Source organism: Stegodyphus dumicola, chromosome 4, assembly GCF_044657685.1.
Source record: "Stegodyphus dumicola isolate Sdum_Otavi_A_Nest chromosome 4, ASM4465768v1".
Lineage (NCBI taxonomy): Eukaryota > Metazoa > Arthropoda > Arachnida > Araneae > Eresidae > Stegodyphus > Stegodyphus dumicola.
The window spans coordinates 177,465,445-177,490,382 of record NC_140771.1 but is presented as its reverse complement, the minus strand read 5'-3'; the positions used below and the strand labels follow the sequence as shown (position 1 = coordinate 177,490,382).

General features: G+C 34.3%; 1 protein-coding gene across 12 annotated transcripts in view; it reads left to right on the top strand.

Moving 5' to 3' along the window:
* The window catches only part of LOC118204448 (acid-sensing ion channel 3-like), a 179,444-nt gene that overhangs the window by 51,574 nt on the left and 102,932 nt on the right, over positions 1-24,938 (top strand). For 8 of the 12 annotated variants that reach the window (XM_085815820.1, XM_085815817.1, XM_085815824.1 and 5 more), the window contains 2 exons: positions 1,587-1,685; positions 6,476-6,575. In XM_085815820.1, the coding sequence (XP_085671946.1) occupies positions 1,587-1,685; positions 6,476-6,575 (199 nt within the window). The remainder of the gene's footprint in view (positions 1-1,586; positions 1,686-6,475; positions 6,576-24,938) is intronic. The other 4 variants (XM_085815821.1, XM_085815823.1, XM_085815819.1 and 1 more) reach the window with 1 other exon arrangement.

The following is a 24,938-nucleotide window of genomic DNA, read 5'->3' as shown; positions in this document are numbered from 1 at the left end:
TCTTTGCCTTATTTATTAGTTTTATGCAAGAAATTCTTACACTCTAAAAATATAAATATTTTGTTATGTACAAATATGAAATAAAGGAACAAATGTTATATAATAATCAAATATTATTAATAAGAGTCGTAAAATAATAGTTTAGCACATTAGAAACTAAAAATATAATATAAAAATTTACATTAATACAACACAATAAAGAAAAAAATCTAATATTATAACCAAGAAGAGTAAATATCACATAAAAATGTTGTTGTATAGTCTATTACATAATATCTATTAACAGAAAAAGAAACAATTAATTTATTAACTTTAAATTATTAAATGTGATCGTAAAAACATACCTATTGAACTGACATTAAAATTGTTACGTATTTTTGTGCAGAAATTACCTGCGCGGATGCAAAACTGCCCTTTAGCATCCGCGCTGGGTTCGTGGTACTGTTAATAATAAGCGTTATACTTCTCTCAATATTTGTCTTCTAACAATTTGGTCTCCCGTTTGATGGTTTTGGATAAATCTGTTTTTACTTCTTTCTACGAAGTAAATTGTATTGTAATTGCGAAAATTTTCAATTATCTTATTTCAACGAAAGTGTCCATTCCATCGAATGCAATTTAACAATGTGACATCTGTACGTAAGAGAATAAAGGACTCTTTTTTTCAAAATGGGTTGAAAAAAGCATTTAAAATGGATTCAGAAGAAATTTTTCGTGATGACAGTACGTATGTATTTTGCATAACTCAAAAACGAGAAGCCTCAGAAAGTTAAAATTTTGTGCATAGGATTGCTATAACATGTAGTTGGACACCTCTCCTTTTGGTTGCAATCGGCAGCAGCAAATATATATATACACCCAAACTCTGTTACTCGGCTCAGTGAGCTCAATATTTTTTATTCTTATATGTTCGTAAATTGTGCATTTTTTGCTTTAAAAATGAATGAATTACGTTGTTCATATCTTCCGGTTAAGATTTTTATGCCTTTAATTAATTTGCATGCAATAGTTGTAGAATTTCCAGCCATCCGAAAAAATAGTTGTACAAGGCTCAGTCCACTCTTTAATGCGCTGCATCAGCGTTACCTTACTTCTATCATGCACAGCCACTAAAAATAATCTCCCAGACCCTCTTGCAACCATGTCTCTCATTGCAACATAGGCCATTTCAAGACAACGAACTAACGAGCAATTAAACCACTCCATCAAAAGAGGTTTCAACGTCAAAAGGGTTGCCATATAACACGCAATCGCGCCAAAAACCAGCGCAGAACACATATCGCCACATTTAGGGATCTTAGGGCGCATATAAGAGTAGAACCCCTTTTGGGGAGCGGGGGGCTGGGGAACAACAACTAAGCAGATTCGTGATTTTCGTGTAGTACTCAAAAAAAGCTGTAGAATGATCCTGTACTTAAATTTTTTTCGTTTTCATTTTTTGATAATTTCATGCTTGAATGTCCAAAGCTAATATTTTTGTATAAGCATCATTCTTAACTGCAGTAGTTTGAAATTTATGTCTTTTCTTATCATCATGAATTTGCATCAAAATGATCAATTTATATTAATTTTTATATGTTTCCTAGAAAAAGGAAATTTTGCTGCCGCTGCCATATAAAACGAATTGTCTTAATTACACTGCGGAATGGCTTAAAAATGATAGATCTGGTCCACGAACGAAAAAGGTGAGATTTAATACTTCTTTTATTTTGAAAATTACCTAAATTTACAGACTATATTGACAATTAATTGTTTTCTGTATTGCTGTAAACAAAGATGCTGTGTTCTAATTTGTATTAAAAACAATCTACAACTTGCTTATAATTCTTTCAATTGTTTACTCCTATCTTAATAACCTGCATCAAAATATAAAACTTGCTAATTTGTTTAATCATAATAACCTTATTGTTCCATGAAATAGTTAATTACTTATATATTTAATCTGCTAATAAAGGTCTTAGTAGTTTTGATTGTTTCATAAGTAGCAGCATTTTAATGTCAAGCATTCACACAATTTGAACAGAAAAAGAAACCCGGAAATGTAAATTTTAAAATTATTCCAAACAGCAATCTTATATTGAATTTTAAATAAATTTACAGCAGGTTAGTTTTTTCTTTCCGTTACTAGTAGTATTTTTGAGAAAGTAGAATTACTAGTAGAATTTTTGATTTCTTTCCAAATCGACAGAGTTTCATTTAAAATTTACTACAAAATAAGGTAGCCGTTTTACCTAATTTTAACTTTACGCACATATGTATTTGGTTATTTCTTATGCATTCTGCCAAAAAATATCAACAGTAAATGGACATTACCTGCACATTTTTTTACTCTTTCTCGAAATACAACAGGCCTTAAATGAATAGTGTAAACAGTTTTACTGTAACATAAGAATTGAAGTAATCTTTTGTAAAAATACGCAGCGAGATCTGGCAACTTTTACTTATGTGTCTCGCATATGTTTATTTTTACTTTGAAGGCTTTATTTATCACAGAATTGATTACTAAAATTATTGGCACTCTATAAAAATTTAAATAGCAAAATAAGTATTCTTTATTAACTGTCGAAGCGTACTTTTTAATTTTCTAAGTTCTCTGATATACGGAATTGTCTTTGTTCATTAATTTGCCAAGACTTGAAAAAAAAAAAAAAAGGTATTCTTGCATTTCTTACACTCATTCCTACACACGCACTTATGTGCATTTTTTTAAAACAAGCAATCCTAATAATTATTATAATTTTACGAAGATTTTTTTAAGCAATTGTTGATGCGATAAGTAAGCCCTTTGGTTCTTCTAAGATTTAAACAGTTATGCTATGAATACATTAGGACATTTTCATATTAAGAATATCACAAAATTTAGTAATAATACTTCTTCATTGCATTATTCAAATATAAGCCGGCGATAAGTATTTCTTAGAAAAGAAATTGCGAAGGATTTTTTCCCATATTTCCGAAGATACGTGTATGATTAAAATTAATTTTTTAAAAGAAAGTAATGGTAATAGGGTTAAGTTCTCAGCCCTTTTATTGATTTAAGGCACTACAAATGGTCAAATTATTCAAACCACTGAATAGTGATGTTCGACCTCGGCTCGATACTACCAGTAACCGAGTGGTTAAATTCCTGAACACTTCGCTAGTTCGACCTGGAATCGAATTTCGGCAAAAGGATTGGTAGTTTGGAATTTTCTAAATTTCGCCATGTGTAAATGTGAATATAAGTGAGTTCCTTTAAAAAAAGAACCCCTCGAAAGGTACCTGTTCATTTTAACGAGAAACCTCTTATCTACTTCATGGTATCCAAATAATTAGATAATTGATTGATTTGAAATTAAAATTACTTTTGATAATGTTTAACAATATACTGATTAATCTTTCTGAAACAAGGTGATACATCTTAGCATAGTCAGGTAGCTTCGTAACAAGCAATAAAGAACCCATTACTTATATCCAAATTATATATTTGTATGATCGCGGCTGATGAATAACGCATATCCAAAGTTTTTAATTCAGGAAATAATTACTGTGATTAAAGATTGAAATTATTTTCAAGCTTTAAATAAATTATTTCATATATAAATTCATTACTTTCTTTATATTTCGTATATTAAGTTATTAAAATTAGTTGCGTTAATTACCCTTGCACTGAATGCGTACATTTTACGCGACTGTTCAAGTATTCTGTGAGAGACGAGACTTTTGATCATTTATATGATGCTTAATAATTATTATTATAATTGATAATAATGAAGCATATATGGGAAGTGCATAAAGGAAATAGATTATCCGTAAACCAAGCTTGTATTTAAATGAATTATATCGATTTTATACTCCGAACGATATCAACATACTGCTCTAAGTATATTACGTTAGTTTCATTCATAATACAAAATTTTTTCCGTTAAAATGGGGTTATTGTCGTGTTGTGACTTATCTCACTTGTCTGACATTAACATCAGAACAAACCTACGAAATTCATCGTACCAAGGAGTGCAAGATTGATACTGTCGTTGGCAAGAGCCTTGAGCACCATACAAATAACAGTACGACTTTACCCAGTTCCGCCCCCAACTTTGATGCAAAGAATCCCTCGGGGTACGGGTCCGAGGATCTTCCACCTGTCTTCCCCCTACCAGCAGCCTCTCGAGAGAACTTCCAGCTCGTCGTATATTTAGAGTACCCCCATTCTGCACAAACACTATACATCTACAAACATCCATGCATTCCTCGAGATTCGAACCCAGATCGTTTTGGTACGGCAATCAGCGTCGCTAACGACTATCCCGGTTGGGCGACGCATTAAAATGATTTCCATGTGTGGTCTGTATTCAGCAATATGTTGCACGATAATGATATTCCTGTGCATGCCGAATGCTTGAAACGTTTACACTAAAGGCATGCACGTCTAATTCATTTAACTGCTTGGGATTAATGTGCCTGTTTGGGTAATAATTCCTTTTGAAATTAATACTGTTTATTTTGAAGAAAAATCTAAACATTTTGAAAAAAATAGAATTTTTATCTTTACAGTTAGAAGTTAAGCTTTGGCTTACTCTATTAATTTAAAATTCACTTTAAAGCTTTTCTAACAGAATTTAAAAAAAGTAAAATAAAAAAATAGTAATAAATAAATAAAATAAAATAAAATAAAAAGAAATGACCAGAAATTTTTACAGATTTTAAACAGATTCTTTATACTAACCGAGCTTCTAAAAAATTCTGTACCTTAATACCATTCTTAAATCCTATTGTTCGTTTAAAATGTGCCAGCATTGCAAGCATTTAATTTACCCATTTAAAGTAATGACTGCTTTGTATTCTTCTGTTAATATCTTGGAATATTTTCAAAGATAAATTCAGCATTCTTTATGTTTTTATGCTATTACGCTTGCAAATTTGGCTAGTATACTATCCGAAAAAGGAATGAAACTTTTATGCTGAAATTTTCTTTAAAAAGAAATTTAGTTTCTCATAACTGGTTAATTGTCCGTGATACATAACCCTATATTCCTCAGAATGGTTGATTTTGTCAAAGACTTTGTCAGAAATGACTTGGTATTTATATTGCTCAAGGCGAAAGCCAATCCATTTTTTCGAAATTCAGAATTACGAATGTTTAGTGGTCTTATCTTCTCGGATATTTAATGTAATGCTGTCAGGAGTATTAATGACTTAAGGCCAAATTACAAGTCTACCCTATAGAAATCGTATGGTTACTGGTATTCTGAGAACTTCCCTAAAAACAGCTTTATTAAAAGCTCTAAACAAAACTTTTTATTATTTAGCATTTTACAGCATGGACAAATATTAATAAATTATTATTGTATTTTTTATATTTAATAAAAATTCAGGTTTGTATTTAATGTATGTCAACTACCTTTGGAACCGTTCTACAGTCAAAGTTATTGTTCCTAAAATGTTATTTTTTACAAAGCGCAGACCTTCTTAAGAAAGAGGTGTTTTCATGTAGCACTTTTTAACGACAGTTGATTTGCATTTCACTACTCAGAGAAAAATAACCGAATCCTTATGTATCCAGATATTTATTATTCGAGAAATAATGCCAGACCCATGCTCCGTTTCATAAATTACACTAGGAACTTCATAACAAACTCCTACTGTTAATTATGATGCCCTTTCATGTAAATTTTTAATAAGTCTTAGCTCATGAACTGTTTGTTTCTGTTATTAATTTTTGTTTGTTTTTTCTAATAGTGAGAATATTATAAATTTATTATACCTATAGAATTGTACAATTTAATTTAATTAAAATACAGCGGTTTCTCGGTGTACGTCCGCTTTTCGAATATATCCAAATTAGTGCACAACTTTTTTTTTTTTTTTTGTCAAAAACGGAATTTTTGTTTGATTTACGACATTTGTTCGTAATACATCTCATGTTCGACGTGTCACCATTGCGCGCACTACCCTTATTTACTTCTTTGAAGGAAATGCTCGCGATAATAAATGTACGGCAACCTCAGATGTCCGATTTGACGCAAGACGAAATGACGAAAAGAGAATAACAAAAAATCTCAAATAAGCTGTAGCAGCATTGTCTGGAAATACAAAATTATGTCATATTTCTGAAATGTCCTGAGAAGAAGGCAGAAGCAAAGTTCTGTATATAGAATCTAATAAAGATCAGACCTGGTGATCTGCAACTATGTAGGGACCTGACAGAAGAAAAGAAGCAGGAAAGGATAAATAAATTTGGAAAATTTTCATTTGTGTTCAGCATATTTTTCACCTATTGTATTTATATTTTAGTATTAAACAGTGTTATAATAACAGGATTTCTGTTAATGAACAGATATGTTATTTTCTCATTATTTCTGATTGAAAAAGAGCGTTCTGTGTAAGTCCAAAGATCTGTAACATATTAATGACGTATACCAAGGTACCGCTGTACCTGACATAAATAGCTTTAGCTTCATTAAAAAATTCTCTCTAATCTTTACACTACGTTTAGATGTGCATAGACAAATGTCTCCTGGAAGCTTCTTTAAGAGTTTTCAACTGTTCTGTAGTTATGATCCTCTACCCGAATAAAGAAAGAGTGTGTCTTGACCGTAAGTAAATGCAAGATAGCTATTTTACATTAAATATTCTCACATTTCTAAACATTTAAAGGAAATTGACTGATAAAGTTTAAATTACATTAGAACTGTACGGAATTTCTTATCAAGGTTAATTATGAATGTTAAGAAATAATTCGGTACTATTCTGTTTTGAGGACCGTAAAAAAATTGCAGCGAAAATGTATGCGCAAAAGCGCTAAATCTAGCAAACGCGCTCATTTAACAGCGCGCCAAATCTAGCGTACGCGCTGATTTCAGATTGCGTAAGTTTATATAGTTCTATATTTCTTAAGACGCCATTGAAATACTAGTTTAATTTTTAAATCCTTTTTTGATATCCTATGGATTTCACAATTTGGGAATTGCCCATGACGAAAAGTCTGCAATAGAATTTTGAGTAAAGTGCAGAATCACCTACCTGACGCGTTTTTAAGAATTGCTCATACTCGGTATCCATGTACACATCGATCTATTTTCACTTAAAAAAAATCCCAAAATTGCAGAAAAATGGCACTGCGCACACTCTTGACTTTATCTATGTACACGTCGACCTATTTTCACTTAAAAAGTAAAAGAAAATTGACAAAAATGCAATTGTTTTTACCCTTGTAAAAAGCGGCAAACAAATAAGTGGGCGATTCTGCACTTTACCGAGAATTGTTTCAAAGAAAGGCATCATTCATTATAGAAAATTATGTTTGAACAACCAACGAGATGAAATTATGCTTTAGCGATAACTCGGTAGAAAAGTAGCGATGCAGGCATCCATTCAGTTATGTTTGGCAATTTTTATATAAATTATAATAATGATCTGACATAGTTATTTACTCTTATGCTTTCATTCAGTCATCTTTTGCCTTTTTTATATAAATTATAATAATAAAAGAGTATTATATGAAATTAACCTTTCATCTAAATTAAAACATAAATCTTAGATAGTTATTTACTATTATACTTCCTTTCTTGCGTTAGGGTTGCCGCAATTATTTTTGGCAGCACTGGTATCAACAATAGTTTGGCGATTTTTTACGGCCCTCAAAACCGAATAGTACCAATAATTCTTTAATTTTTTATTTGTTTGTACATAAATAAACTCATTGCTGTTAACTCATGCTTTATAAAAATGATTCAAGTATCTTGAATCATTTTATCCAGAATCAGACGGCTGAACTTTGATTTATTACTAAATGTGTATTAATAACAACTCACGATTAAAATAATTTATAAGACTGTATTCTTAACTTCTTCACTAAGGGCGAGATATGGTTGCAGATTTGCAAGTTAAAGGAGTAAAATGAACAACTTAAAGGAATAAAAGGACTTTAGTTTATTTTTTTATTTAAACCGCCAAGCACTTGAGAGTTATTTGTCTAAGTCATGGATCCCCAACCCGTGGCTCGCGCGACCTCTTGATGTGGCTAGCATTGCATGTTTGGTCCCCTTTCAATCTTGTCAAGTGCTAAGTACCAAGTCAGTGTCAAGTACCAAGTTAGTATTAAGTGCCAAGTCACTGTCAAAGAGCCAAGTCTAGTCAATTGCCTAGAGAAGAAAGGAAAAGTCGAATTCCAGTTACGGCACACACTCAAATGCGCAACCGAACAAAAGCTGTCTGAAGATAAATCTTCTTAGGGAAGCTTTGAACTCTCATACTATTTTACTCTAGATGTTGCATGGCAACATTGCTTTCAGTATTCCACGCGTCATCATTGACGTCACAGTGGGTTACTACGGATTGAAGGCTCTGGTGTCATGCACACATTTTATACGGTCCCTGGGCTGGTAGCCGCATCCTGTGTAGAACCCGTAAGGATAAGCATGAAGACCCTAAAATAACATGGCAATTTACTATGTGAGAGAAGAAATCTCGTGAAGTGCATGGTAAATGAGCCTCTCGCATATACATATCAGTCCGGTTACTCAGCGTACAATGTCCGAAGGTGTGATAGTGCAATTATAGCTACAGAATCAGGGAAAATAGCAGTCTTTGCAGAGCCGATAGTATGGCATTCTACTAGCAGGGCGTCTGGAGCTCAAATGGTCGATGCATGGGTGAGAGAAAGCTGAGGGGGTGGAACTACTGGTTAGCAGGATCCAATGAGGTGGCTGGAAAGCAAGTGCATTAACTTGCAACTCAGGCATTGGTGAGGAGGCGGGACTAAGTACTAAATTTGTATTAGAAGTTAGATTAACAAATTAATTCAGGAATTAAATACAAAAATATAGTAGAATATAGTAAAAGGATCATGGAGAGGAATAATATGGCAGGCCTAAACAACTATTGAGGTAACTTTGGTGGGAAAAAAGGGGACATTCGTAAGAAACCAGTGAAAACTGGGGTGCGTGCTAAGAATTGCGACTTGGACTAAGTAAAATTTTTTGCTGTTAGATGGCGACACATGTGAGTGTTGAGGTTGAGATAGAAATACAGTACAATAATTTAATCCTAGATGGCGACAATTTACGTGTCAAAAGAAATTAAGTTAAATGCATGAAATTAAGCTAATTTTTTTGAAATGCTAAAGAGATTAAGCGGCGAAAATAGTATCAGCAAATTAAATTTCATTCATTTAAGTGAAGAAGGACTGCTCCGCGTCTTTTTCTCTTAGCACTGCTTGCATAGTCGTAATTCAATCTGGGAATAGAACTACTGACGTCCATAAATTAAGGATAATTCGGAGTCACGCGGAAATCGAACTCTAAAATAAATATATCACCTGTAAAATCACTACACACATCTTCAAGAATCATATGCAAATTTCAGGAAGTAACCAAATGACACCGATGGTGTGATTTTTTACGTGGTAGAATTATCGGCTGTCTGGAATGTGGGCGTACCCAACTGGAAGTATCAGACGAACCTAGAATTGCCCAGAGTGTCATCTCCAGGCTTTGGCAACAATTCCAAGATGATGGTAATGTGAGTAGATGTTACAGCACAGGTCGCCCCAGAGTTTGTAACTCTGGGGCGAATGAGGAGCGGTATTTGGCAGTTACTTCCAAAAGAAACAGGCGGAGCACAGCCTCAGACCTGTCTCGTCAACTCTCTTCAGCCACTGGTACGACAATTTCAAGGCAGACCGTGTACAGAAACTTAGGGCAGATTGGTCTATGTGCTCGTAGACCTGTCAGATGCGCTGCACTTACTGCAACTCACTCTCGCCTGCGGTTAGCCTGGAGTAGAGAGCATGCATTGTGGACACCGCAACAGTGGGCTTGTGTGATGTTTTCCGACGAGTCCAGGTTTAGCTTGCAGTCTGATTCTCGCCGGACTTTCATATGGAGAGCTCCAGGTACCCGTTACCACCAAGAAAACATCATTGAACGACACCGTTCCGGTGGTGCAGGAGTGCTCGTTTGGGGTTGAATTATTCTGGGTTCCAGAACTGACCTGCATGTTCAAATTGGAACCATGGCAAGCCAAATCTATCGGGACGTCATTCTGGAACAACATGTACGTTTGTTTCGGGGCGCCATGGGCGCCCAATTTGTGTTTATGGATGACAACGTCCGTCCTCACCGTGCAAACATCGTAAGCGAATGCCTGGACTGGCCAGCATTCTCACTGGACTTGAATCCAGTAGAGCACGTGTGGGACATGCTTGGCCGACGAGTTGCAACCCGTCAACCTCCTCCTACATGTCTACTGGAACTTCGGAGAGCATTGCTCTTTGAGCGGTGTAATATCCCCCAAAATCAGATCGATAATTTGATACTCAGCATGCCTAGGCATTGTACGGACTGTATTGCATTGTCTGGGAGACATACAATGTATTAACATTCATGCCAACCATGTAATATTGGTTTTTTGTAAATAGGATTTTTTTGTAATTTGCTCCAAGGAGGAAAAATCGCTAATTTTTTTAATAATATCAAACATATAGCATCTTTTTTTGCTCTTTACCTTTTGTTTAATAAATAAGCTTTTCAAATAAGTCAAATTTGTTTTGCTTCTAACTCTTCCTTTGCCTGATTTTGCATTATCCTTAATTTATGGACATGAGTGTATTTTGGATTATGCTAATATTATTGAAGAATTTCTTCGCAATTTTTGCTATACATACACTGATTTCGTCAATATTCAATTTATTGTGGATAGCCTCGTTCCTGAAAAACTAGGGACTATTTTTCATTCTTCTGAGCGTGATGTTTTGACTTTGCTGAATTCTTAACATTTTACTTTTGCAAACAAAACCCAGACGGGACAGGCGTAGGTAATAATTGGACGCTATATGAAATGGTATACATGAATTTTATTTTCGATAGATAAAACGGAGTTTCGGGCAATTAAGGGGTTGAGTAAAGCTTTAGTACCCCGAAACTTATTTAGGATACATGTTATGTGTAGGGTTTAAGTGAGTTTTTGGTCTAAAATGACACCAAGTTATTTGAGTTGCTTGGCCTAGGGGATGTTGTCATCGTACCTCTTGAGGATGATATTCAGATCGATGTTTCTTTTGTACGTTTGTCGTACCAGTGGCTGAAGGGAGCTGACGAGACAGGTCTGAGGCTGTGCTCCGCCTGTTTCTTTTGGCAGTAACTGCCAAATACCGCTCCTCATTCGGCGTTGTAACTCTGGGGCAACCTGTGCTGTAACGTCTACTCACATTACCATCATCTTGGAATCGTTGCCAAAGCCTGGAGATGACACTCTGGGCAATTCCAAGTTCGTCTGATACTTCCAGTTTGGTACGCCCACATTCCAGACGGCCGATAATTCTACCACGTAAAACATCATCCAATTGCTTTCTTTGTGTCATAACTATTCGGTTATTGCACTGAAGTGCTTATAAAGTGCCTACGAACAATTTTACTTCTTTGCCTGTATTCCTTATATATCACTCACTTACACTCTCGTCATTGTGACGTACCATCGGTGTCATCTGGTTACTTCCTGAAATTTGCATATGATTCTTGAAGATGTGTGTAGTGATTTTACAGGTGATATATTTATTTTTTTTATTATTAAAGGAAACTCAACAAGTTCCCCATGTACCACATAGTATCACATGGGGCTTACAGAAGTAAGTATGAAACACAATACAAAATAAACAAGAGAAAATTGAAATAAAATCAAGGATGATTACGAAGTTTTACAAGGAATTGACAAAAAATGTTAAAAGCACTTCTCTCGGAAATAAATTGGTAAAACTCTGTAGGCCAGTTAATATTAAAATTTTTCAGTCCCAGTTTCAAGACTTTTCTTTCGCTCTCATATTTAGGACATAGAAGAAGCACATGTTCTACATTCTCCTCGCCGCCGAGGCCACAGTCACAGACAGACTCAGGACTCAACTTAAATCTGTTCAAATAACTTTTAAAATTCCCATGTCCAGTAAGAAACTGGGTTAATTTGTAATTTGTAAAGAAATAATGACACGACAATCTCATTTTAATAGAAGGGAAGTATCTCCTAGTTAAACTCCCTTTATTTGAATTAATGAATTCGTGATTCCACGACTTTACAATGCTTTCATACATGACCTTCTTATAGAAGGAATTAGGAATATTGACAAAAGTGTCAATTTCCCGCTTATTTATTTTAGATTATATTTATTTTAGAGTTCGATTTCCGCGTGACTCCGAATTATCCTTAATTTATGGACATGAGTGTAATTTAACAGGCTTTAAAATTGAAGTATCTGAAAAGACACTGAAAATTACGATTTTTGTGACATTACTAGTTAGCATAAAACTTATAAAAAATATTTTAAAGTTTATATATTATTATTTTATTTCTCTTCCCTTGAAAAACCTATTTCGGTAAAAATAAATTTATTAAAATACCTCAAAATACTCTTCCTAAAAATAATCTTCCTAGAAGCACGATCTGAAAAATTGTTTTGATGCCAATCCACCTTTTTTCATAAATATAAATTTTTATAACAATTTAACGATTTACCTAAAAGCGCAGATACTTACCCAAAGTCCCCGTTTTCCATAAAGATGCCGAAGATTTATATATTGCCTTAGGTAGAAGATTTATGTATTACCTCATTGATTTAATGAATCAGTAACTGAAATTGAAAATCGAACTTGTATAAGGATGCCGATAATCAGTTTCAAGGAAGTAACTGAACTTCAGGTTTTGTGCACGTTACCTCTTGCTGCGGCACCTTTATGAAGGCATCCCAATTTGATTACATCATCGCCTCATGGATAAAGTTACCTAAAAAATGATAGTTCAGCATTTTAATCGTTCCGTAACGAGGGATTATTCCCGTCACCGAGGGAATTTAAATATATTTCCTCAAAAATTCATTCTTCAAAAGAAAAAAAAAAAAAAAAAAAAGGGCGAGCTATTTTTTTACGTTTTCAAAAGTTTAATGAGGTCATTATATTTTAATTGAAAATGATTTCTGCAGGTTTTATGCTGTAAAATAAAATGAATTTTAAAATAAATCATTCATGGGATAGCAAAAAACGTGTAGAGCTATGACACGTCAGTGTTCAAATTTTTTCATGGAACGCACCTTAAAATATATTAATTTAACGATAAATAAAAAATACTGTACTGAGCAAAAAAAAGCTGAAAATTAACATCACCATGAGTAGCTGAAAGATTAAATCGCTGAATACTGGGAGTTCGATCCCAGGCTAATGGGTTGGCTGAAGGTTTGGTTTTCAGGGTTTTCCTCTCATATTAAGTGAATATGAGTCACTTTCCCTTAAAGTTCTCTGTAAAGGCATCTCTAGTACAAGGTAGATAGCTCTTGCGTGCTTTTCTATATATGTATAGATTAACCTGAAAACTAGCAACAAAAGAGAATAAAGTATGACATCCCCTTATCCGCATCCGCACAGATATTGCCGAAATATCGTGCAAGGCGCGACGTCTCCGGCTCAAGGACAAACAAGGCCAAGAAGGCATATGAAGTTAAGAAATGCCGGACTTAGTGAGGTGGAGGTCTAAGTTGGGTAAAAAGGGGGTGACTAGGCGCCACAATCCAAAAAGGTCAAAATCGGAGGAGGATACCAAACAAGACGGAGCAGCGAGGGACAACTAAGAGGCATGTCAGCCATGATAAGTTAAACACACAAAAATGCATACAAAAATGCATAAAAGACAAGTTACACAAAAACATACATATTAAAAGATATTAAACGGAATGATTACAAAAATATGCATATGAAATTAGAGATACAAATGGGATATACTAAAGTAAAAACATATATACATGAGTAAGTACAAAATTAGGTACGGAAGTTTGAGTCACAGGTGGAGGTGGGCCGCGAGGAGTCTAATCTCTGAGTCTATTTCGAGTATTTCATAATTAAAGACATTAAACTGACCAAGGTGTGAATAAGTCAGAGCCTTCTTGAAGGAGTTGTCATTCATTTTGAGAAGAAACTTGTCCACAGTTTCGATCTGCAGGTCATCATGGAGGGTATCATTAGAGACAACGTGATATGCGCGAGAAATCTGACGCAAGATCTTATTTTGAGTAATCTGAAACTTACATCTGCAACAGTAATCTGCAACTTCGTGCGAGCCGCAGCCCAGGCAGGCGACGCGTAGGCAAAAAGGGGCTGATAATGATAATATAAATATGCCGCTTCCTCTTGAGATCTAATTTACAGTCCGCAGCAAGCAGAGGCGTGAGGCTCTGGATAACTCTGATCACCTTTCCCCTTACATAGCTGATATGTTCCTTACATTTGAAATCTGTGGTGTACTTGACACCAAGATAAGTGGCCTTAGTGACACGCAGCACAACGGTGTCGAAAATCTTGAGCTGAGCTGTGAGCGGTGTCCATGCGTGCTTTTTCCTGATTATTTAAAGGTTCGATTTGTCCGCATTTATCGCAATTCGCCATTTCGAACAAAAGCGTTCGAGTTGAGGCATGAGTCTCTGAAGTTTCTCAATGGCATGATTCGGGCTGAAAGACATGGCTGCAATAGCAGTTTCATCTGCGTAACAACCAACATTGTAATTCCATATTCAGGTAGGCAGGTCAGCAACATAAAACAGATATAACACAGGGCCGATAATCGAACCCTGAAGGACGTCAGCGTTGATGCGCTTGTAATCAGAAGTGTCCTTTCCAAGCTGCACGAAAAACTTTCTTCCCTTGAGAGAAGAGTGTATAAGAAGTATGAGATGTCTGCTGAACTGGAACCCAATAAGTTTGAAGATAAGCCCCTCATGCCAGATGCGGTCGAATACCTTCGCCACATCCAGCATGAGTAAGGCGACTTTCTGTTTGTTATGCAAGGCGCCTCCAATGAACTCATTTAGACGCACGAGCTGCTTCGTAGTAGAAGTTGGAGTTTATTCAGAACGCTACAAGCGTTTAATGTCATAATTTTGATAGGAGCTCTAGTAGGTGTAATTAAGCCCATTATCAGTCTGGTCAGGTTTATTTGGCTCCTTGGTTGTTTAAGTTTAAAATTTTAACTTGTTGGGATAGTTGAAATCCCGAAGTTTTTATCACGGACCCAAGTTCCGCGAGATCCGCGAAGACTTTCTTCGCTTCGCTTAACATGTCAGGATAAACACCTGTTGATAAGGGCTATGCATAAGATTTTTTTCGACTACTCTAGTAGGGAAATTTTTAGTCTTGTCAACTTTGCGTTTGGGGAACTTCTCACACCCCTGTGGTGTTGTGCGTGACAATCTATCTTAACTAGATACTTACAACTATCAAAACAATCTACGTGTGTCCAATATTTGCTGGCCTGAAATCGATATATTGAGTACATTGCGTTGAAAGAGTAATAAAATACTTCACTTACCCATAAACATGGCAAAGGGACTTCAGAGAACAAATTGTTAGCTCCGAGGAACTGGTCCAACATAGGAGAGATCTAGGCTCCGTCAAGAAAAAAAGGAAGACTAATTTGACTGTCCATTTTCTTCCTATTTAAATGCGGTGTAAAACTATTTATTGAAAACTTAAAATTTCAGTTTAAAGTTTGGAAACTGATGAGAGAAATTACTTTTCTTAAAATAATTGAGAAAGCCGAGCTCATGAACTTTCAAATTTTACAGAACTTTTCCCTTCGGAAAAAGTCTCTCCGTTGGGGGAGATGTTGTAACAGCTTTAAATGATGTTATTAATCTATCGTGCATTTGAAATAGATGAATAATAATGTAGAGGTTGCTGGCAATATTGCGAGCGCAGGTTCGAGAGCAGCATGCGGTTCTCGCAGGAAGCATGTAATTATTTTATTTTAAATGTTAGAATACGTTTTCTCTTCTTGTTTGTATGTCGCCATTTGAGTGAAAAATTATTGCTATATTCCATCAATGGAGTTTGCTTCAAATTGCGAAAGAAGTATCATACTTCCCATGTATTTCGATTAGATCACCAGACACAGTCTGTAGGGCCAGGATGACGTCCAAATGAGTTCATCTTTAAACTGTTGAGCTAAATCTTTCCGACTTATGGTAACATTCGCTCCTGTATCGAGGACATATTGCAAGGAACTACACTGATATGTCCCATGATGAAGAGTCCATTATAATCGCCACTCAATATTATTATTATTATATGCCAGAGAACAGGGGCTTCGTTGCCTTGCAGTCTAGCAGACTGCTTTGCACAGATTAAAGGTTCTGCCTCCGGAAGCTATCTTCTACTAGCTTCTCCACAACCGGGATGAGTGGCAGGTCAGACGGCAATTACTGAGTCTTAAAACAAAGAGATACATGGGCAAACAAGGCCAGTGTGCAACAGAGGTTTCAATACATAGTCTGGATTTACAATATTTCTTCTAATACATACGTCATGCATTTATCACAGCTTATTTACAATCAGTCCTTTGCGACATACCTCAGCCATTAATATTCATTTCAAACATGCAATTTTACACAGTTCTATAAAAATTCCTGTGACCGAGGTTACAATTACTGTTTTCAGAAAAATAAATAATCTACATAAACATATATCTTATATACAATTATAGGACATTTCTGATTAAAACAATTATATACAATTTAATATTAGAATCGTAGGGATACAAGGAAAACATTGGTACACCAATCAATTTTAAGCCAAATCTTTTTTTAGTCCAAAGGGATTTGAATCCCGAAGGACTATTAGTTTCCTTTTGGCATTTTGCGTCGGACTCATAAATGTCGGTTCACTTTTCAAACTGTTGCCACAAAATATTAGAGTCTTGCATTATATTTGAAGAAATTAAATAATGAAAAATCTGCATAAATGTATGTATATTTCTCGTATTGTGATAAAACAACGGTACATAGAGTCATCGAATTTTGAATAACGTAATCCTCCAACGAATATGAGCATGTGGAAGACCAAATTTGAAATTTGAAATTTGTTTTATGATCGATTTCCTATTTTTTAAAACTTTGACGAATTTTTGATTAACAAACTCAAGGATTTCAAAGCGAGCAATGGCAACGTTGTGCAGAAAAAACATTTTTATCTCCAGCGCGTGAGTCTCTGTATCGGAAATTCTAAAGATATGCTCGTTTTAAAACTATTTTGCGATATTGCTGTTGCACTGGATCTTATGGTTTAAGTGCGAGGAACATGATATTTAATAAAGAAAGGTAACACACAAAATGTTAAAAAACGCCCCTTTGGACGTAATTTAAAATCTGAAACATTTCAGAATTTTTTTTTTCTTTCTTTTTTTCTTTTCTTTTCTTTTCTTTTTTTTTTTTTAAGAACTTCCTAAATAGCTATACAGGAAGTTGAGTTTTAATTCTAAAAACCTCTAAATGCATCTTACCGTAAGATAGCAGAATTATGTTAGATTTACAGCATACCATAAGCAAAGTTCCTATTAATCATTACTATTAACTTCTTTAACCTATCAATACTTGAATATTGTTGTTGCAATTTAAACCAAGAGTACCAATTAGTTACATGAGAACTATACACCACAGTATTTGTGATATTTTAGTACATATTTTTGCCATTCTACTAAACTTATATTCAACTCAGATACTTCACATACAAAACAAAAAACAAAAGCAAAAAAAGAAAAAACATTTATATATAGTATATATACATACACCTGCAAGAGAGTTCAAGAGAGAGTTAATAATGGAATATACAATCAATAGAATACAAAAATCAACCTGCAGATATTTAGATACAGTTAGTACTACTATACAATTGCTGTACATAGCAGTAATACTACCTTTTCTTTTAAAACACTAATATATACAAGACTAAACAACACAGTATTTATGGTACTATATTACATACAGTTACCATTCTATTAAATTTATATTCAACACATATTATTCATTTACAACCAAGATGCATGCAATAGACTTCAAGAAACAGTGAATACTTGAATGAATAGTAATTTTAATACCAACCCTAACTAGATTGTAATATTAACTTCATTATCCTGCAAATACTTAGTTACCATTATTACAATTTTTACAAATACTGTACGTAGCAGTATACTACTTCCTCTTTTAGAATACTGATACATATTAGACTATACTGCACAGTATTTATGATGCTATAGTACAAACAATTACCATTCCACTAAATTTTATATTCAGCACAGATAAATATAATAATAATAAAAAAACCTAACTTAGCAGTAACATCAACTTCATTAACCTATAACTACTTAGATACAGTTATTACAAGTATTCAAATGCTATACAGATCAGTAATACCACCTTCTCTATTACGATACAGATAATATACAAGACTATACAACTTTGCATTTATGCATTTATAATTCTATAGTGCATACAGTTACTTTGCTATTATGTTCGGCACAAATTCTTCAGGAACCAAAAAGATGCATACATGAGAATTCGATGAACAGTTATTAAAGGATTGAACGGTAAATATAATACTAACACATGATCTAGTCAGCATCACAAGCCTCATTTAACTGCAAGTGCGTATATTCAGTTATTACCAATATTCGGATGTTGTACATAGTAGTGGTACTGCCTACATTTTGAAATGCAAATACATACGAGACGATATAGCACGATATAAATGATACCATAGTTGTTGGAACTACAATTCTCTTAAATTTAATTCAATATAGTTGGTTGGTACCCACTTACATTCAGGATTGTAAAGCTTCCTTGTTAAGAGAATGTTGCTGTAGATTAGTGCATTTCAGAAATTGCAGTGAAGTTCTAATTCAGATCAAGTAAATCAAGTTCTAGTTCAGTTCAATTTCAAGTTCAAATCAAGTTCTAGTTCAGTTCAATTTCAAGTTCAAATCAAGTTCTAGTTCAGTTCAATTGCCACTCACTGCAGTAATCTGAAGCGCTTTTAAAGGGGTTTAAGCACTTAAGGGATGGTTTCTTGTCACTGCTATTCCGTCTCAAACATTGACTTGTCATTTTATATCGTCTTTCTTATTTTCCGTGACCAGGGGCGTTCTGCAGTTCCTTCGTACATGTTCTTCAGTACTACATTTCCAACACTTTAGGGTCGGTTTCTTGTCGCTAACATTCCGTCTCAAGGCATTGAGTTGTCTGGTTAAATCGTAAAGACGAGAAGACATTTGATCCACTAGCTTTTTTACTGTAGCAGCTCTGACAGGGTGGCAGTCTCTACGAGTTGCTTCTTGGGCTGCCTCAAATTTCAGGGTGTACACTAGAGCGAGTTTTAAGACTTTGACATATGCCATTCGTACAATTTTTTGCATTTCAGGATTTCAGATATCGTCGATGAATTACTGCAAGGACAGGATTTTTCTTGTTTCTGTCGGGTATTCCGAAAAGGCGAGATGAGAGAGCCTTTCAATATCCATGGCAAGCTACTGTGGTGTTTCCGCGGGCTTTTGTTGACGGAATTTTACACTGCTCGACATTGAAAATGCAACACCAAGAAGGAGTGGTCAGAAATTTATGCAAATTTTAGAGTAGACGCACGCCACTGAGTTATGCGAACGATGTGAAATGCCCAGCTCTCCGACGCACGTGAAGTAAGATATAAGGGAAGGAACGTGCAGATCGGGCAATATTCGTCGTTATTTCTGCCAGACGAATTATCAAAGAAGGTTGGTTTTCCTCACGGAGGATACGTGTCACCGAACAATGCCAGGCCGCCGTCAACGAAGGCACTTCCAGCAGATAGACGATTTTACGAGAGTGAGAATTTGCAAAACAAATATTAAATGTATTCTTTGTTGGGAAAAAAAATTGGTTTTAATGTGTCCAGAGCTAAAAACTAACAAATTAATTAATAATTCCCTTAAATCTGAAGAAAATTAAAATCAAACGATAACAGCTTGCCAAATCATGTTACTCTAGAAGTTCTACTTCAAATGTTACAGGTTAGATTGAAATAAGGAAATAAAAAAAAAAAAAAAAAAAAAAAAGAAAACAAGTACGGGTACTTATGGATAGTGGCTCCCAACATTCATGCATAGCGGGCAACTGTAGAAGAGATCGATATGGAACCAACTCATAACAGGTTTTTGATTCAGACACTTTCTGGAGGATTAACGACGAAGATGAAGCAGCATCGTCAGTATGAACTTGACATTGAATCTTTAAACAATTCCTTTTCCTGTAAGATAGAAGCTCTAGATCAGTCTATTATTTGTGGAAAAATTCCGCGACTAAAGAAAGGAGGATCTTTTTGGTTCGCTGATTATGAGGAAAATGTTAGATGAGAATCCTGTTAACACAAATCTAAAGAAACAAAATCTAAAGAAAAGACACATCAATTAGTTATGCAACAGTTCCAGCGAACGGTGAGAAGGGATAAAGGTCGGTATATCGTGAAGCTGCCTTGGTTAGAAGAACATGAGATTTTCAAGGAAAATAAATTGGTTGCAGAGTGCGGATGTGCATCAACTGCAGAGAAACTTATTGAGGAAGGCAGATATGCAGATTATGATGTTGTTTTACAGGAAGGGTTAGCGGAGAATATTATTGAAGAAGTACCACCTGAGGAAGAAAATAAAATCCCATACCATTATTTATCCCATCGAGGCGTTTTCAAGAAAAGCTCTACCACAAGCGTTCGACCTCTTTTCGATCCCTGTTGTAGATCGGGTCATTCTCCATCACTCAATGATGTTCTAGAGAAAAGACCAAACCTCTTAGAGAAAATCCTTCCACTACTACTGAGGTTTCGGGAACGAAATCGATTGCCATCATTTCGGACATAAGAAAAGACTTCTTACAGATTTCTGTTCCCGAGAATTTTGAGAAAAGGAAATTGAAAATTTATCGTCATAAAAGGGTAGTCTCTGAACTTACATGCAGTCCATTGCTCTTAGCGGCAGCCATTAATTTTCATATGGAGGAATGCCGTGAGGGTTTACCAGAAACTGTGCGTAAGTTTAAAAATGCCTTTTGTGTGGATGACTGTGTAATATCTGTATCTGATGAAAAGGAATTATTGCAATTTGTACACGAGGCTAAACAAATTCTAGATTCAGCATGTTTTATATTTTTAAAAGCGGACGTGGATAGGAACATGCTTCTTTAACTGGAGATAAGAGGGAAAAGGAATCTCCCGTTCTTGGAATATTGTGGGACAGAAATAAAGATGTCCTTTTTTGTAATGTAGAAAATCTTTCCTTTGAGAAAGAACCTGTAACAAGAAGAAATATTCTTTCAGCTGTCAACAGTATTTTCGATCCCATTGGAATGTTGTGCCCAGAAACTAAATGCATGAATATGCTAATACAAGGACTCTTGAATTAGGTTGGGATTAGGTATGTTCTGAAAGTGTTTGTGAAAGGTTTTCACTGTAGACGGAAGATCTTCATTTATTATCGAAAATTAAAATTCAAAGATATGTGATTCTGATGGTTCCCGAGATGGATTAAGTCTTCACACTTTTGTAGATGCTAGTAAATCTGATTACAGCGCAATTGTATTTCAGTATTGAAAACAGTGATGAAGTCAATGTTCATTTAATTCAAGCTAAGAGCAGAGTTGCTCCCATAACTAAAGTAACAATTCCCAGATTGTAATTATTAGTCTGTTGTGTAGGAGCGCGCATGTATATCTTACATTAGAAGAGAAATTAATTTGACAGAAGCCCCAACCACATGTTTGACAGATTTTTCTACCGCTTAGTTTTGGATTAAAAATGAAGATAACTGGAGTACTTTCGTTAAAAATAGAGATAAGGAAATATACTCCTGGCAGTCAATATCCGGCAAACCTCCCATCCAGAAGTTGTTCTCTAAAATTTCTCCTTACATCGAAAATGGTGGGACGGACGAGAGTGGTTAAAGTATTCCGAGGACAACTGGCCCAAATCTCAGATTCAAACCAATAGTGAAGAAGTTTACGAAGAGCGAAAGAAAGGAGAATCTGCTTTAGTTAACACTTCTGTGTGAGACTGTTTGGAACAGCGTTCTTTCTATTGACAATAAATTACTCATTTACAAAGCCATGCTACGTTCCATTATTACTTATGCCTGCCCTGTCTGGGGGTATGCAAATGATACATCTGTCGAAAAGTTGTAAGTTCTGCAAGATGTTGTATTAAGGCAAGCTGTGGATTGTCCGTGGTTTATTGGGAACTCGGCAATCCATAGAGAATTTAACATCCCTGAAATTCAAAATTACAATGCAACTCTTGCTGAAAGATTTTTTAACAAAATGTCACCATCCCCACAATTCTGATGTCAAACTATGATTATAATATAAGGGCGAACAGAAAAAGACCGCTTGCGGTATTGAGTCATCTCTCTTAATTAACTAAATGTCATTTGAACATTACATATATATATATATATTTCTATGCTTATCTCTTGTGTATGATATATAATTATGCCCTGTTTAATGTTATTGTGCTTTAACCCATATATATTTACTTTATTATGACCACTATGTATGAATTTATGTCACTTTGTCATTTTTGTGCAATTTTCCCACATTTCTTTGCTATGTATGATGGTTGTCAGTTACATTTAGTTATTTACTTATGTCACACATGGACTCTTAGACTCTCATGCATACACTGGCATTTCTTTTTATACTTTGCACTGTACCGCTATTTCTTTACTTGGACTTAACTCCGCTTGATTTGGCCGATCGGCTACAGCCGTAGCAAACTGGTTATCTGTCGACTTATCAATTTAATTCGTCATGAACTTTCCTACTGGTTATGCCTATCATTGCCTCAACGTCCTTATCACATGCAACTAATTTTTTCCATCTTCACTTACTTTAGAAGCATCATAAAATCGGAAATCAGCAGTGAAGAGAGAGTTTTCTATAGAAGAAATTTCGTGCCAGCTGTTTCTGATAAAGAAAACATTCCTGATAAATCTGAGAATGTTAAAAGGAACAGTGATTTTAAAGGAACTGATTTTGAACTAAAACTAGATGTGGCAGAAAAATTGCCAAACCTTCTCGTTATAAGTGATTTTTTTTAGTATATGTTCTGTATTATTATTTAGCTTAGATTGTGTGTATACTGAGTACTATGCAAATCTATTGAGTAGAAAACTTAAATTTTTATTTAATGTTTTGATTTTCATAGACCATTTTAAGAAAATCAAAAGGTGGGAGTATGTTGTGAGCTCCATGATTTATATTTGTTAACGATATTCAACAGTCGTTGTTTTCCTTTTATTTCAGTCGGAGTTTTGCTTTGGTGGTTTGGCAGAAAGATTAGAATAATGTTTTGATTTCCTTAAGGGGACGGTGGACTTTAAAATAACTAAAAATCAACCAAAATATTGATTTTTTTTTTTTTTTTACTCTCATAATACTCCATATACAAAACTACATCGTATGAGGAAGAAAAAAAAAAAAAAAAAAAAAAAAAAAAAAAAAACCAAGTTCAAATATTCTAAGTTTTAAAGAAGTTGCAAACATTTCAAATGTGTAAAAAACGTACACTTTGCCCTTTAAATTTTGGAGAAAATGTTAAAAAAAAAAAGGTAGTATTTCAGTAGTTATTTATTGATGTAATAATTTATATATTTGCTCAAAACAAGTGTTTATTTCTAAAAATAAGGTCTAGAAATGTTACTATTGACAACTATTAATGAATTTTACTTTGCTTGTGTAAATGCTATAATGCGTAGAACAGGAGGAAACAACTCGTTTTCCGTACTCGTTGCAAAAAAGCGGGATCAACATCCCTTGAAACAAAGCAAAAGGAGCAGTTTACCAGCTTGGAAAAAACAGGAATAGTAAAAAATATTGTAAAGCATTAAAAGACAATGTAAATGTAACAATGGAAGCTAAAACATATGACGCGAGTGAATTTTAAAAGTTTCATTGGATATAATGCATAAATTGTTTTTACCTCTAACTTCGAATCACATACCAATTTGCGATGTTTATTTCTCTCATATTTAATATTTGAGATTAAAAATAGTTAAATGATACGAAAATGTTATTTATTGTCTACATATTCATATTTAAAGTTAATTTGCTGTTTCTCACGACCATATATTAAAGGTAAGTTTGAACAAAAACTTTAAATTTGGTTTTCTCAAAACAAAATCTTTCTCAGTTCGTATGTCTTGAAAATGCTCCATGCGTCTCATTTTTAGTTAAAAATGAATTATATTTGGAAAAAACTATTTTGTTATATGTTATAGTAGGTCTAAGTATGCATTTTTGGATATGAGCTTATTCAGAAATTTAAACTTGAGATAATGTTTAACAAAAGGTGTCATTTTTCCAAAAATTGGGTTAAGTTCACAAAAATCCTTTTTAAAAATTTCTGATCTGATATTCAATAACGGATACACAAAAACTTTTGTCAAGTCTTTATGACTAACTTAAAAGAAAAATTAGGAAAAAATATTGAAAATTAGCGTGAAGGAGCATTTTAAATCTTTGATTAAAATAATTAAAAATTTGTTTAAAAATTTTTAATTAAAAATAAATTGAAATTTTGATCATATATTTTATAAACTGTTGTTATAATACGTATATGTATTCCATTTCAGTACTTTTCCGTTTCGCTGGCACAAATCCCGCCGAGCAGACTTTATTGGCGACAACACACAGAATGCACATAAAAAAAATGTTAACATATGTTTGTTCTAAGAAATTTTTATTTTGAAGGCATAACATTTTAATATCGTTTAAAATTTTGTAAAAAGACAATACATTTGTAAAAAAAAAACATTAATTAAGAATTTACTATGCTTTCATGGAATAGAAGTTTAAATGCAAGAACCATTTTAATTCGTACAAATAACTTACTCAGAAATCATGTAAAACCGCAGTGCTTTAATCCGCTAGTTCATTCTCTAGAATTGATGAATTTAACCCTTGACTTTGCCTTTTCCATATTTTCGCCTTCGGGTGAGCAGTGTGATTGCATCCTAATTGATTTAATTACCGCGAATAGACTTAGAGCATAAAATTGAACCATCTGGGTAAACATTCTATGTAATTATATGCCAGTATTGAAAGAAACAATCAATCTGATAAGAAATGGTTGCGACTTCTT